At 42.5% G+C, this 15,481-nt stretch overlaps 1 protein-coding gene across 1 annotated transcript in view; it reads right to left on the bottom strand.

Moving 5' to 3' along the window:
• Positions 1-2,209: 2,209 nt before the first annotated feature.
• LOC133382387 (monoacylglycerol lipase ABHD6-like) overlaps positions 2,210-15,481 on the bottom strand; it is a 46,262-nt gene continuing 32,990 nt past the window's right edge. The window contains exons 5-9 of the mRNA XM_061622082.1: positions 12,052-12,184; positions 10,008-10,162; positions 6,328-6,382; positions 4,167-4,267; positions 2,210-2,929 (exon numbers count right to left, since the gene is read on the bottom strand). Coding sequence (XP_061478066.1) covers positions 2,771-2,929; positions 4,167-4,267; positions 6,328-6,382; positions 10,008-10,162; positions 12,052-12,184 — 603 coding nt within the window. The 3' untranslated portion in view covers positions 2,210-2,770. The remainder of the gene's footprint in view (positions 2,930-4,166; positions 4,268-6,327; positions 6,383-10,007; positions 10,163-12,051; positions 12,185-15,481) is intronic.

The raw sequence follows: 15,481 nt of genomic DNA, 5'->3' as shown, positions 1-15,481 counted from the left end.
ATAGAGGAGTGCATCATAGTGACATTCAGATGGTCTATATACTGTTATCTTCATTTGATCTAAAATGGGAGGTCATGGTCTCTAGTCTGGAAACTTTACCCGACGGACATCTGAATTTGGACTTTGTAGAACAGAAACTTCAACAAGAGTGGAATAGAAGACAAGAGAATAAGAAAACAGAGTTAAAAGAGACTGTGGCTGTACAACAACAACAAAAACAAAGAAGCAGGCAAGAGAATAAAATATGTTACTTTTGTGGGTCACGTGGACATATACAGAGACATTGTTTAAAGAAGAGAAATAACAGGGACTTTGGAAGTCAGAGAACAAGCGTGAACTTTGTTACTAAGGAGGACAATAAACTCATTAACTCTAAGTGGCTTCTCGACAGTGGAGCGTCTAATTGCCTAATCACAGACTCTAGTTTATTTTACACTTCAAAGCCGGCGCAGGAGAAGATTTATCTGGCTGACGGATCGTCTCAGGACGCGATTGCAAAAGGCACGCTCAGGTTGAGTAATTTGGGAACTATATTAACAGATGTGTTATTGGTTTCTGGTTTAAAATATAACATTCTATCAGTAAGAAAATTGGCTCAAATAGGTTGCAAAGTTACATTTGAAGGGGATAGATGTTTTGTGAGGAAAGATGGTGAAATATGCATGCAAGGGAAATTACAGAACCAAATGTTTATGGTTGAGTGCAATCTTGATAAACACATGTGTGCCTGGATAGGAGTTAATAAAAATAAACATGATAATTGTTTACATGAATGGCACAGAAAATTAGCACACGCACATTTCGAAAAGGTACAAAACACTCCAAAGCATAGTCAAGATTTGAAATTAACACATTGTGAGCATGTGGATGAGTGTGAAGTATGCTATAAAACAAAAATGACTGTGACTCCGGTAAATAAGAGCTGTGAAAGCACGACCACTGAACCCTATCAGCTCATACATGTGGATTTGGCTGGACCTTTCCAGTGCTCAAAAGGTGGAGCAAGGTTTTATTTAGTGATTGTGGATGACTTCTCCAGATTTACACATGTGTTCTTATTGAAAAAGAAAAGTGAAGCAGAAGAGAAATTAAAGGCATTTATACAGAGGACAGAAACACAATATGGGGTTGTTATCAAGAATATTAAATCAGATCAAGGTGGGGAATTTACCAGTAATTCATTTAAAACATATTTGGAAAAGAAGGGAATAATACAGAGTCTCACTGCTCCCTTCAGCCCATCCTCCAACGGAACTGCAGAGAGGAGGAACCGGTCATTGCAGGATTCAATGAGAGCCATGCTAGCAGATGCTGATATGAATAACACTTATTGGGGTGAATGTATTCTGTACACTGTTTATATTCAGAACCGCCTTATGCACAGAACAATAGGCATGTCTCCCTATGAGAAATTGACTGGAAGAAAGCCCAGGGTGAAACACATAGAACGTTTTGGGGCAAAATGCTGGGTACATGTTGCAAAACAGAAAAGGTAAATTAGGCTCAAGAGCTCAGGCAGGACGTATTTTGGGATTTCAGAATTCATATTATAGAGTTTGGTTGCCTGAGAAACAACAAGTAGTGTTAAGCAGAAGCATAAAGGTGATAGATAAACCTTGGAGAGACAGTCAAACAGTGATACTAGATAGTGCAAGCAAGCAGGAAGCAGCAGATGTTCCTTTTGGGCAGCAAATTCCATTAAGAACTGCATTGACTGATCTAATACACGGTGGCAAACGTACAGTAAAAAGACTGAGAAGTGAAGACATGGCAATGCAAGATATAGAAATGCCAAGTACAAGTGCAGACACAGGTGCAGGTCCAAGTAAAATTGAAAGTGAGGAAGAAATGGAAATAGATAATGTTAGGAGATCAGAAAGAAAAACGAAAGGTCAACCACCTCAGAGATTCACATTTAATGTTACACAACAGAATAATGAGACAGATGAATATCCAGTAGAATGGGAAAAAGAAGGACCAATAGACAAAGAAACAATGGATCTCATGTGGAAGTTTTGTGTTGAGGAATGAAATATACATGTGTTATCAAATAAAAGTGAACTAAAAATGACTCTGTAAAACCTGTGTGAATAAAGAAATAAAGAAACAAAAACTGAACTGAAAATGTAAATAGAAACTGTAAGGAAACAAACCATGTACTGATATGTATTGTAATGAAAAGTTAGTATTGTAGAAATGTAATAATGAACAATGAAGTTTTGTAATCTGTGAGTCTCAGGTGGGGGCTGTTGGTCAGTGAAGCATGCTGTGAGACTCACAGACAGGGTTTTTAGCAGAGAGAGTGAAACCTGAAGCAGAAGGGTTAAGCTGGAAGAACAGAGCGCCAGTTTGCCAAGGTCAGTAGCTGGCTGGGAAGCCTGATAAGGTGGGATGCTTGGAAAAACGCAGTGTGGGGGAAAAACTGTCTGTGAAGAGAACTGTGTCTAATGTCTTTGCCTAGTAAAGACTCTTACAAGAACTTGCCTGGCCTGGCTTATTTACTGTTCTATGCGACTCTTGGATTCTTCCTTGTATGATCTATACACGCACACGCCAACAGTTACAGTGTACAAATTGAGGCATTAAAGCCCTCAGTTCTCTCTATGCCCATGATTAGCCCATATTCCAAAAATGGCCTCTTGTAAAAAATGACAGAAACCATCACAGACATCCATAATGCTATTTCCATATTGTTCTTTTTGTGGTAAAGCGTTGCTTTGAATCTTCCCAACCAGCTGCTCCTTAGCGAGGTTTATGCCACCTTCTTATTCTATGTTGTGCCAAATATTGAACTGTAGAATTCCAGAAGAAGCTTTGACAGTTTCCTGGGCCTATCAAGAGTAATGAAGTGTCCACATTTCTCCAATGTGTGCACTTGGCAGACAGGAATGGCTTTGGCTACAATTTCTGCTCCAGAAGGATCCATCACCTAAATAACAAAGTATGAGTGATATATGTATATATGGATGGGGTTTTACTAGGGTTGCCAGGCTCAGGGCCTGAGACTGATCCTGTATCTTTAGGAGAAGAGAAAGTCAGCCAAGTGCAGGTGTTCTTGCAACACTGTAATGGGAAAAACCACAAGGTGGAATTCTCCCTTCCCCCTGCACAACTTTTAAAGATACAGAAGACCTCTTGGTTGCCAGGCCCAGCCTCTCTCTTTGCTGCCTGCATGGTGCATAGCAGACATAAAGGCCTGGTGTCCCTGGCATATATTCAGATTTCTCAATGACTATGGTAGAGTCAGTAACCCTTGGCAAAGTTAAATGCTGAGGGGTGTGTGTGTGTGTTCTCAGTCTCAGGCCCTGAACCTGGCAACCCTAGTTTTTACACACATACAGAGAGTTTATATATACTCAGAGTAAACCCACTGAAATTAATGAAGCTACGTCAGGCTGCAATCTAATATATATCTACGCAGAAGTAAGCTCTATCGAGTTCAATGGGTCTTACTCCCAGGGAGGGATGGTCAAGAAATATTTCTGTTCACATTTAAAGGTGAATTTATCAAATTCATGCTTTCCGAAACAACGTGAGAATCGAAACACAGCCATTCTTCAAAATTCAAACTTATCCACATTTTGTGATGCAGTTCTCCAACTAGGCAATGTTTGCAAAGATGCCTATATTTGGGGAAAGTGTACGTAAAAATGAATATATTAGTGAAAATAACATACAAAATGCATTTCCTTAAGAGTAATTGCTTGTAGAAATGTGTAAATTGGTCAAAATTGCAGACAAAAATGTATTTAGTAGGAGAAAGTGTCAATAAAATGCTGGAGAACTTTCATGAGGATTTTTAAAAAACCCACAAATTGCTGCAGAAATGTGGATAACTGAATTTAAGATTGGAAAAAAGAGAAAGTGAGAGAACTGAAATTGACAGATCCTTCCATCCCTACTCCCAGGTAAGTATGTACTGGATTGCAGCCTTATTCATGTCAATTAACTTCAATGGATCTATTCAGAGTATGACTAACACTGAATACTACCTCATGACACTTATTAATTAAGGCCATTAGATCAGGACCATTTTATTAATTAATTAATTAATTAATTAATTAATTAATCTAATTTAAGCGCTGCCTTTGAAAGTGTAATGCCATGGAAACCAGGCAGCTCCCAATTTATGAATTTGTCTAACACTCAATAGAGATATCTCTTACCTTGTCATCCCTTCCCCAGATGACTTGTGTTGGAGCCCTGATCTTGCTCAAGTTGTCATGGAAACTGTACCTGGACTCCACACTGGTCATGTCTAAAAAACCTTTTCCAATAAGAGAGCAGAGTCAGGACAGTTTCTGTCTTCATTTTACTGTTGCACACCTTCAGACTGGTGTCCTAAGTTTAGATGTGTGTCTATTTTACAGCCTAATAGAAGGTGGTAGCAGCAGAGGAGAAACCCAGAAGCTCAACAACCATGTTCAACCCATTTTTAATCATCAGGGGATCACTTTGCACATCCTCTTAAAAACACAGAAAGACCATCTCCATGCAGGAAAACTGTATCTATCAATGTTGCATGCATCACCTGCCCGATCTGTTTATTCATGGCAGGAAAATATAGATAAATAGACATGCTCATATTTAGAGGTTATTATAGACATACAATGTGATGCAAGATGCAGTCCTGACACTTTTCTGTGAAAAAGCAGAAGCATAACTTAGGGTGCAACCCAATTCATATTTACATTGGACTGAGGGGAGTTGGATATGGCAGACCCCTGTCTGCCAGGGTAGCCCAGCCCGGCAGAAGGGGAGCCAGCAGAAGCCGATGTAAGGCCTGAAAAGGGGGTTTTCTGGGACGTGTCAGAGGAGGGGCCGAGGAAAGGGGACTTATGCGGCATCCAACTTCCATTCGGAGTGCTCCTGCGGGTCCCAATCTGGGTCAAAATTATGCCAAGAAAAAGATTGGTCTAAGAAAAGAATTCTAATGGAAGTCAACAGGGAGTGCTTCCTCACCAGTAGGGGTATTTGTGAGACTCAGCTTTTTCTTTTTCGTTTATGTGTGCTGCTTCCGGAAGAGCCGACATTCCGCTGGCCCGGTGCCTCCTGACAGGGAAATGGATGCTGCGGAGCTTCCTAAAGGCTCCTCCCCTGCCGGCACCCCTTCTGCCGGCTTCCCATGAATTGGATTGCTCTGTGAATCCGCAGGGATAGACAACCTGTAGCTCGTCAACAGTTGGTAGACTACAATTCCTATCATCCTGTACCAGTGGCCATCTCAGGGCCGGATTATCCATTAAGCTTAGTAGGCTGAAGCCTAGGGGCCCAGAGCTCTTGGGGGCCCGTGATCCATGGAAGCAGGACAGGAGCCGCAGATCGCGGGACAAGAGCTTCCGAACCGCCCGCCATCCCCCCACTTCACTTACCCTTTTCTCCATTGTTTTTTGTGGTTTGCCATCAATCAAGATGGTGGCCGAGGTTTCCCTAAGGGGCTGAACCCTCTGCCTCCATCTTGGTTAATGGCACGTATGCGTGCTACATGTACGCATTGCTGCCATCACCCAAGATGGTGGCAGAGGCTTCAGCCCCTTAGAGAAACCTTGGCCACCATCTTGACTGATGGCAAACCTGTGCACACAGTGCGTGCAGCCGCAAAAAAACAGAAAGGTAGGTGAAGCGGGGGGGATGGGATAGGACGGTGCGCAGCTCAGAATCAGCCTAGGGGCCCTCCTCAGCTTAATCCGGCCCTGGCCATCCTGGCTGGGGCTGATGGGAGATGGAGTCTAACAACATCTGGAGACAAATAGTGTTGGTTTTTTAAAAAAAATATTGGGGTTTGTTTGCAAATATGCAAGGTCACATCCACACCAGGTTATGGTTCCACTTGAAACAGTCATGGCTTCCCCCAAAGAATCCTGGGAATTGTAGTTTGTTAAGGGTGCTGACCACACAGACCTACAATTCTCAGCACCCTTAACAAACTACAGTCCCTACTGGATTATCCATGACTATTAAAGTGGTATAAGCAATGCTTGCTTTGTAATAATATTCACTGGTTTAGAGCACTGGCACCTCTTTTTGGGCTGCCCATGGCAACTAATTTGTGCTGGCACCCACAGCACTTTTATCAAGGTACAAGTACCGGCACCTAATTTTTTATACATATATATCTATAAAAAGCTATCTTTTAAATGTATGGTGTGGATGTGGTTAAACACAGGTGGAGTCAAACAGCTTAAGCACTTCTACAAGTTGCAGATTCATTGCCCCAGAACAGCTGTAACTGGCTGCAGCTCTCTGTTCAGTCTAATATGGATTGGAAACCCAGGTCTGCCTCTGTGAAATGGCCCAGGCAGATGCTAGTCTTGCTATTGCACTTACATTTTAAGAAAAAATACTTATGTGGTCTCTTATCTTCAAGATATCCTTTCAGGACCTAAGGAGACCAAAAAAAAGATCAGTCAGATGACAAAGAAAGTTCAAGGAAGTTGAGCTCCTATCACACATCAGTATGCGACTCTTTCTTTCTGATAAAATGATGGCATTTTATCAGAATCTCCTGTTTTGTCAGTTTGGGGTGGAGTGGGGTTGTATTTCATAAACCAAATGAAAACTCGTAATTATGAAATGCTTGTGTTGGTTGAAGACAGTTTGGGCTCCTCCAAATGGCCTGTTTAGTGGGCATACATGCTGAGCTTGAACAAAATTTACATGGTGTTCAGACTACATCTGGTCCTCCCCCTGCTGAAATTAGAATTCAAAGAACCATTCTATTGTAGAATAATAGGTTGCAGTGTGTGCTTGGTTTCAGGGCGCATGTGATGCCCATGACAGTTTCTCCAGTTTGCAAAGCTAGATGGACCAATGGTCTGACCAACATAAGGTAGCTTCTTACGTTCTCAGCCAAGCCTAAACATATGTGACTGAAACAATCTTACCCTGTTTATCCCTGCCTCCACTTGCCCCTTGTCAAGGATTATCAATACCTCGGGACAGTCATTAACCAAAACAGAGACAATAGTCCATAAATCAGAAAAAGGCTAGGACTGGGGAGGGCAGCTGTGAGAGAACAAGAAAAGGTCCTCAAATGCAATGATGTATCACTGAACACCAAAGTCAGGATCATTCAGACCATGGTATTCCTGATCTCTATGTATGGATGTGAAAGTTGGACAGTGAAAAAGGCGGATAAGAGAAAAATCAACTCATTTGAAGTGTGGTGCTGGAGGAGAGCTTTGCGCATACCGTGGACTGCAAAAAAGACAAATAATATTGTCTCCCTTTTGGTTAATGACTGTGCCAAGGTATTGATAATCCTTGACAAGTTCAGTGTCCTCATTGTCAACTGTAAAGTAGGGAAGGGCTAAGCTGGGGTTGAGGGAGGGGGGATTTGCTGCTCCCCCCCACCTTGCAATCCTGTGCATGTTTACTCAGAAGTAAATCCCACCCTGTTGAATGGGGCTTACCCACTAGGACTGGCGTCAGTTTTGCTGAGACGGCACCTCGGCATTGCACCTGCACTTTTTGCCCACTCACTTCTCCCTGCCATCACATCTGTAGTTCCCACTGGCCCTCAGAATTATCCCCAGGCCAGCAGAACAGTGAGTGCTTTTCTACCCTATATCTCAGTGGTAGACTGAGCATGTGCTTTGCATGCAGAAGGTCCTGGGTTCAATCTTTTGCATGTCCTTGTGAAAGGGAAAAAATGTTCTAGGTTGTTTGTGTGACGATCCCACAGCTGGCTCTGTGTGTGTGTGCTATTACATTCAGTGATATACGGGAATTACAATTTACGAGTAACATTAGTACAAAAAACATTACTAAGGATTCTGTATGGTCTGGTATGGGAGGAGGTCCATGGGGGTGACACCATGAGTTACCACACCGGGTGACACCAACCCTAGTGACGCCACTGACAACAACAACCACTTGCCACCTTCCTCTGCTATTTTGCCTATGTCAAGTTTTACATTGTAAAGTCCTCAGACAGAGACCTGTCCCCTCTGTAAAGCATCATGCACATTGAGGGCACTATAGAAGGAATGAATGAATAAAGCTCCCTATGCAGTTCTGTTGGAGAAAAGAACTCAAATGTGAAATTGCTGATCTGCTAACTAAAATATGTAACTTGTCCCTCGGGTCCTCCTCCGTGCCTGAGGACTGGAAAGTGGCAAATGTAACGCCAATCTTCAAAAAGGGATCCAGAGGGGATCCTGGAAATTACAGGCCAGTTAGCTTAACTTCTGTCCCTGGAAAACTGGTAGAAAGTATTATTAAAGCTAGATTAACTAAGCACATAGAAGAACAAGCCTTGCTGAAGCAGAGCCAGCATGGCTTCTGCAAGGGAAAGTCCTGTCTCAGTAACCTATTAGAATTCTTTGAGAGTGTCAACAAGCATATAGATAGAGGTGATCCAGTGGACATAGTGTACTTAGACTTTCAAAAAGTGTTTGACAAGGTACCTCACCAAAGGCTTCTGAGGAAGCTTAGCAGTCATGGAATAAGAGGAGAGGTCCTCTTGTGGATAAGGAATTGGTTAAGAAGCAGAAAGCGGAGAGTAGGAATAAACGGACAGTTCTCCCAATGGAGGGCTGTAGAAAGTGGAGTCCCTCAAGGATCGGTATTGGGACCTGTACTTTTCAACTTGTTCATTAATGACCTAGAATTAGGAGTGAGCAGTGAAGTGGCCAAGTTTGCTGACGACACTAAATTGTTCAGGGTTGTTAAAACAAAAAGGGATTGCGAAGAGCTCCAAAAAGACCTCTCCAAACTGAGTGAATGGGCAGAAAAATGGCAAATGCAATTCAATATAAACAAGTGTAAAATTATGCATATTGGAGCAAAAAATCTTAATTTCACATATACGCTCATGGGGTCTGAACTGGCGGTGACCGACCAGGAGAGAGACCTTGGGGTTGTAGTGGACAGCACGATGAAAATGTCGACCCAGTGTGCGGCAGCTGTGAAAAAGGCAAATTCCATGCTAGCGATAATTAGGAAAGGTATTGAAAATAAAACAGCCGATATCATAATGCCGTTGTATAAATCTATGGTGCGGCCGCATTTGGAATACTGTGTACAGTTCTGGTCGCCTCATCTCAAAAAGGATATTATAGAGTTGGAAAAGGTTCAGAAGAGGGCAACCAGAATGATCAAGGGGATGGAGCGACTCCCTTACGAGGAAAGGTTGCAGCATTTGGGATTTTTTAGTTTAGAGAAAAGGCGGGTCAGAGGAGACATGATAGAAGTGTATAAAATTATGCATGGCATTGAGAAAGTGGATAGAGAAAAGTTCTTCTCCCTCTCTCATAATACTAGAACTCGTGGACATTCAAAGAAGCTGAATGTTGGAAGATTCAGGACAGACAAAAGGAAGTACTTCTTTACTCAGCGCATAGTTAAACTATGGAATTTGCTCCCACAAGATGCAGTAATGGCCACCAGCTTGGACGGCTTTAAAAGAAGATTAGACAAATTCATGGAGGACAGGGCTATCAATGGCTACTAGCCATGATGGCTGTGCTCTGCCACCCTAGTCAGAGGCAGCATGCTTCTGAAAACCAGTTGCCGGAAGCCTCAGGAGGGGAGAGTGTTCTTGCACTCGGGTCCTGCTTGCGGGCTTCCCCCAGGCACCTGGTTGGCCACTGTGAGAACAGGATGCTGGACTAGATGGGCCACTGGCCTGATCCAGCAGGGTCTTCTTATGTTCTTATGTTCTTATGATTTGGGAGCAATCTCCTACTTTCAGGCAAAAGGTTGCAAGTTCCCCAGACATAGTATGTTACCTAAGCATCTGTCTCAGATTTTAGTCTATTCCTCTCTTGCCTATACCACCAAACATTTCAGGAGGGAGATAAGATAGATTAGATAGATTAGACAGATGATAGACAGATGATAGACAGATGATAGACAGATGATAGACAGATGATAGACAGATGATAGACAGATGATAGACAGATGATAGACAGATGATAGACAGATGATAGGCTTGCAGATGTCTGATAGATTATTGCAAAATATTGGACCAGAGCACTATAATCTTCAGTGTGCTGCCTCTTCACCTGCATATTTCTTTTGCTTGGATAGTATAATCCAAATTTAAGAAAATCTTCTCCCTGTTTTGCAGTGAAAAGAAGAGGATTGCTGTACGAGTTGGTAGATTTCTGGAGCTCCTTCACATATTTGATGAATTCATTATCTGTTGGATACCGTAGGCCTAAGGAGTTGGGAGAAAATGTATGGCTTAGAAACAAAGTCACTGGCAAATCAATTCTTAAAAAATGGGATTTGGAGATCTGCTATCAGACAACAATGTTGAAGGACTGGAACTGCCATGGCCAACCTGATCCCTCCCCACCAAATGTTCTGAACCATAACTTCCATCAGCCCCAGCTGACGGGACATGGTGTCTGGGACTGATGGGAGTTGTAGTCCAAAACATCTAAAAGGCACCAAGTTGATGATGCTGTTGGTAGTTACAATGTGCAACAGAAGTTTCCCCAAAGACATGTATAGGGTTAAAACACACAGAGGAGCTCAAGGCCGTGCAGGAGCCGAAGGCTGCAGCTGACAAAGAGCTGCCAAGGCTATAAAGTCCTTGAGAGAACTTATCTGGGTGTGGGGGGTGTATATCGAAAGTGAAGGCGTTTGGAGTTAGAGTGTTTTGTGAGTACTGCTTAGCTTCTATTGAATCAGTAAAGGATTCATCTTACAAGATTCCTGGTGGTGCGTCTCTATTTATTCGAACTGGAACTACTGGGTGTACTGGTACACGCACAGCTTTAACAGGCTTAGCTCAACAGATGCTACATCGGAAGTTTGGACAAGAGTGAGCTAATGGTGTCAGGAGTGCTACTGGTGATTGCCTTAATAGTCCTAGCACAGTTGTCAAGTGCCTTCATTTTGCTGGGGAGACTGGCTGATTGCTCTCCATAGCTAGCCTTCTAACTGGCTAGGAAATACCTAAGAGGGGGAATATGGCTTTTTCCTCTACCCCAGCTAAGGCTGAATGACACTGGGAAAGATACAGAGAATTGAGTTTGGACTCTAAGCATCTATGGGAGCTGGCTGTCTCCCTAGAGATCTCATGCGGGATCACTTTGGCTCTCTGTTATTGTTGTTGCTGTTGTTTCTATTTAGAATATTTCCATACCAGCCATCAACAAAAAGTTCTCTGGGTGGTTTACAAAATCATAAAATATAAAATTCACAAAAAATGAACAGCAAAACACATATTTAAACAGTATCCATGCAACCAGCATAAGAACAACAAAAACCAGCAAAAGCCAGCATAGAACTGGCACATACCAGTATAAAATTGGCACATTAAGTACTAAACCAGACTACTAAAAAGTCTGGGAAAATAAAAAGATCTTCACCTGGAACCAAAACAATGTGGACACCAGATGAGCCACTCTGGAGAGGACATTTCACAACCATGATGTCACCACCAAGGGCTTCGTGACCTTGCATTGGAGTGTTTCAACTGCTTATCTGTACCTATGTTCAGCTTGTATCTCTTTGTAAATAGTCACACTGTCATGACGTCACAGTGTGATGGCGGGGGTGGGGTGAGCTACCAGCCCAAACGGGATGCTGGGAGATAAGCCAGGCCTAGGAGCAAGTAGGCTGGCCACCTGGGCCTCAGAGCAAGCAGGCAGTTTTGGCAACCCGCAGGGGAAGGGGGGAGCTTCAGCGATTGTAAGGGGGAAGGGGGAGCTTCGGCCACCCATGGGGCAGTTGACAAGTCAAGTGAGCAGGGGTAGAACCCCTGGTATTTGTAAATAAATGCAAAGGCTACAAATGCCAAGAAGCATCCAGTGACCTCATTCCAAAGAGAATGATATCCCAGTAGGCTCTGTACCCCTGGAATCTCTTCCCACTCTGAGAAGTGTAGGGAGCATATGTCTGTTGTCAAGGTAACGGTGTTGAGCTGATGCACATGCTGATAACTGACTGGATGCAGAGGGAGGATGAAATGGAGTGAAAAGCAGAGCCAGTGAGGGGTGTAGCCTGGAGATAGTTCTGAGGGTGAGACATATAGGCCTGGAGGGCCACATTTGTTCCCCAGGCCTGAGGTTTCCCACCCCTGCATTTGACACTTACCAACTGGGCAAAGGAGGGACAAGCCAGAGATCTCTGATGGATACTGGGCAGCATAAATGCCAGCAACCATTCCGCCCATGGACATGCCAACCAGGTGGAAAGGCTTTTGGTTCAGACCAGTACACTCGACAAACTGAAATATGAAGTACTGTGTTATTGAACTGGAATGTTAAAGGTGTTAATGTTGGTTCAGGAAATTTTCCAAGCAAGTTCAGTAGTTTATTGGTTAATAAAAATATTGATATAATTATAAAAATATTTCTATCTTGCTGTTTGTGCAGAGACACCTGAAGGCATTTAAGAACATAAAAACCAAATATAGTAATTAACAATGCAAGTCTATCCATCTCTACTCAAAGTAAGTCCCATTGAATTTAATGAGCTCATTCCCAGGTAAGTTGGTAAAGGATTGCAGCCTACAAAACAAACAAACCAACAAACAACCCAGCCACGTGATGTAATGTCAAACAATCAATAAACTGCAGTGCATCAGTCAGGCAGCATACGAAGAAGCCTCCCAGTACAGTGATGCCAAACAGCCTCTGGAATAATACAGCCTTTGCTTGCTATCGAAAACCCCAACAGCAATATTGTTTCACAGTTTCCAGGTGATATGAGATAGACAGGTAAAAAGAGGGCAAATTGCATGTTGACACACCCACCGTCTTTGGCTTGGCTGAGGAATCCCCAATCAGAGTAGCAGTGATCAAAGGGTTTTTGTACATAGCTGCCATGGAGATGACCCACTAAGGCACCTGCTTGGCCCAAGACATCTCATACTGAGCCACTGCAGGGGAGATGTGAGAGAGGGAAAGGGAGGGAAAGGGACTGTTTTCCCTTCTTTTGCCCCCTCTCCTTTTCCAGGTTTCCTTTCTCTTCTGCTCCATAACCTCTTCTATAGTGATGTTTTGAGGTTCCTATTCATTGTGACGGATTGCACCTCACAAGGACTGGGAAGAATGTATTTGGCCACAGCATGGAGAACTTCACCAGGAGGGCTTTAAACTAAATCCTGTGTGGGAGGGAAACTTGGAGGTAATGACTGACAAAGGCTTATGCATAGGAACACAAATTGAGAGAACAGCTTGAGTAGAGCCCAATAACCGTCTTCATAAAAATGTAGGAAGGAAGCCAGACCATAAATCACATGGTCTTCAATGTCTATATATTAATGCCCAACTTGATAGGTAAAACTGAAACTTAGTGGGATGGCTCCCATGACTGGAATACAGCAATGGAAGGATATAACTTGTTCAAAAAGAACAGAAGGAATAGAAAGGGAGGTGGAGTTGCACTTTATGTTAAAAATATATATCCCTGCACAGATATACAGGAGGATGAGTCTGGTAGCCCCACCGAGAGTATCTGGATTAAAATTAATGTGGAAAGGAATAAAAGGAACATGGTGGATGGAGTCTACTACCAACCACCCAATCAAAAAGATGAGGATGAAACTTTTGAAAAGCAAATTGCCAATGTGTGAAGGAGGCATGATGTAGTAGTAATGGGGGAATTCAATTACAGTAATATCTCGGGTAATGAAGTACGTGCATTCCTGGACATTACTTCTTTAACAGAAACTTTGGTACCAGAGGTAGGGATAACATGGAAAGAATAGGGACAGGTTACTACACCACAAAAAAGAAGAGCAGTCAACATATTTCAGCAAACTTTTTATTCAAAACTAACAATGCACATGCCGAAATGAAACAACTAGGTCAGGAAAGCCTTGCATACAGACCACTTGAAGGCTTCCAAAATGCATCCAGGGATGCCTGCCTTGCCTTTTTTCTTTTATCATGTAGTATCTTGCTATAGCAATCTAAAGCTTTGAGGTCAGTTCTCTCTGCACACTCAAGCAGGCAGGCAAAGGGCAGCAGCCACCCCCCCCCCCGTGCTTGGTCTCTCTCTCGCTCTCTTTCTCTGTGCCATCCTCCCCTACACTCAGATGCGTCTTCAGTAAACAGTGCTTCCAGGGTACCCTGGAATTTACGCAGAAGTACAGGAAGAAATTGATCACACACCAAAACAAGATGTGCTGATAATCATGGGGGATTGGAATGCAAAAGTAGGGAACAGAGAAGAATTAGGAATTGTGGGGAAATGGGGCCTAGGAGACAGAAACGAAGCAGGAGAAAGACTTATTGAATTCTGTGAAGCCAATAATTTGTTGCTTGCGAACACATTTTTTGACCAACCGAAAAGATGACTGTACACGTAGACATCACCAAATGGTCAATATAGGAATCAAATTGATTATATAATTGGTAGCAGAAGATGGAGAAGTTCCATACTTTCTGCAAAAACAAGACCAGGAGCAGACTGCGGTACAGATCATGAACTGGTCATATCGAAAATCAGAGTAAAGCTAAAGAAGACCAACAAAGCAATCATAATGCCAAAATACAATTTAAATAACATCCCAGAAGCATATAAAGATCAAATAAGGAACAGGTTTGAGGCTTTAAACTTAGTTGACAGAGAACCAGAAGAACTATGGAATGAAGTCAGAGGCGTTATCAGAGAAGAATGCAAAAAGACAATACCTCTAGTTAAAAAGAGAGAGAGACCTCAATGGATGACTGAAGAAACTCTTCAAATGGTTAAAGAGGGAAGGAAAGCAAAAGCAAAAGGAGACAGAAACACAGAACCCTAAATGCAACAATACAATGACTAGTACGTAGGGACAAAGAACTATTACAATAGTTACTGTATAGAAATAGAAGAGGACAACAAAAAGGGTAGAACGAGAGCCCTGTTCCAAAAGATTAGAGATATGAAAGGGAAATTTAAACCAAGAGTAGGGATGTTGAATAATCAACAGGGGAACACACTGACTGACCGAGATGAAATAAAAGGAAGATGGAAGCAATACACTGAAGAACTCTATAAAAGAGATGCCAGGATGACAGATTCATTCATGGAGGAACCATATGATGAAGAACCAGAAATTTTAGAATGCGAGGTGAAAGCTGCTCTTAAAATACTTGGAAGAAACAAATCACCAGGAATAGATGGCATACCAATAAAGTTGCTACAAGCTACTGAGACTTAATCTGTCCAAATTTTGACAAAAATCTGTCAAGAAATATGGAAAACTAAACAATGGCCCACAGACTGGAAGCGTTCAATATACATCCTAATTCCAAGGAAAGGGAATCCCAGGGAATGCAGTAATTATCAAACTATTGCCTTAATATCCCATGCAAGTAAAGTAATGCTCAAGATTCTACAACAAAGGCTCTTACCATATATGGAGCGAGAAATACCAGACGTCCAAACTGGATTTAGAAAGGGAAGAGGTACCAGAGATCATATCGCAAACATACGTTGGCTAATGAAACGGAGCAAAGAATTTCAGAAGAAAATCATCCTGTGCTTTATAGATTACAGCAAAGCCTTTGCCTGGGTAGATCATGAAAAACTATGG

This window comes from Rhineura floridana, chromosome 3, assembly GCF_030035675.1.
Source record: "Rhineura floridana isolate rRhiFlo1 chromosome 3, rRhiFlo1.hap2, whole genome shotgun sequence".
NCBI lineage: Eukaryota > Metazoa > Chordata > Lepidosauria > Squamata > Rhineuridae > Rhineura > Rhineura floridana.
The sequence above is the reverse complement of the archived record's forward strand: the minus strand, read 5'-3'. Positions and strand labels throughout refer to the sequence as shown.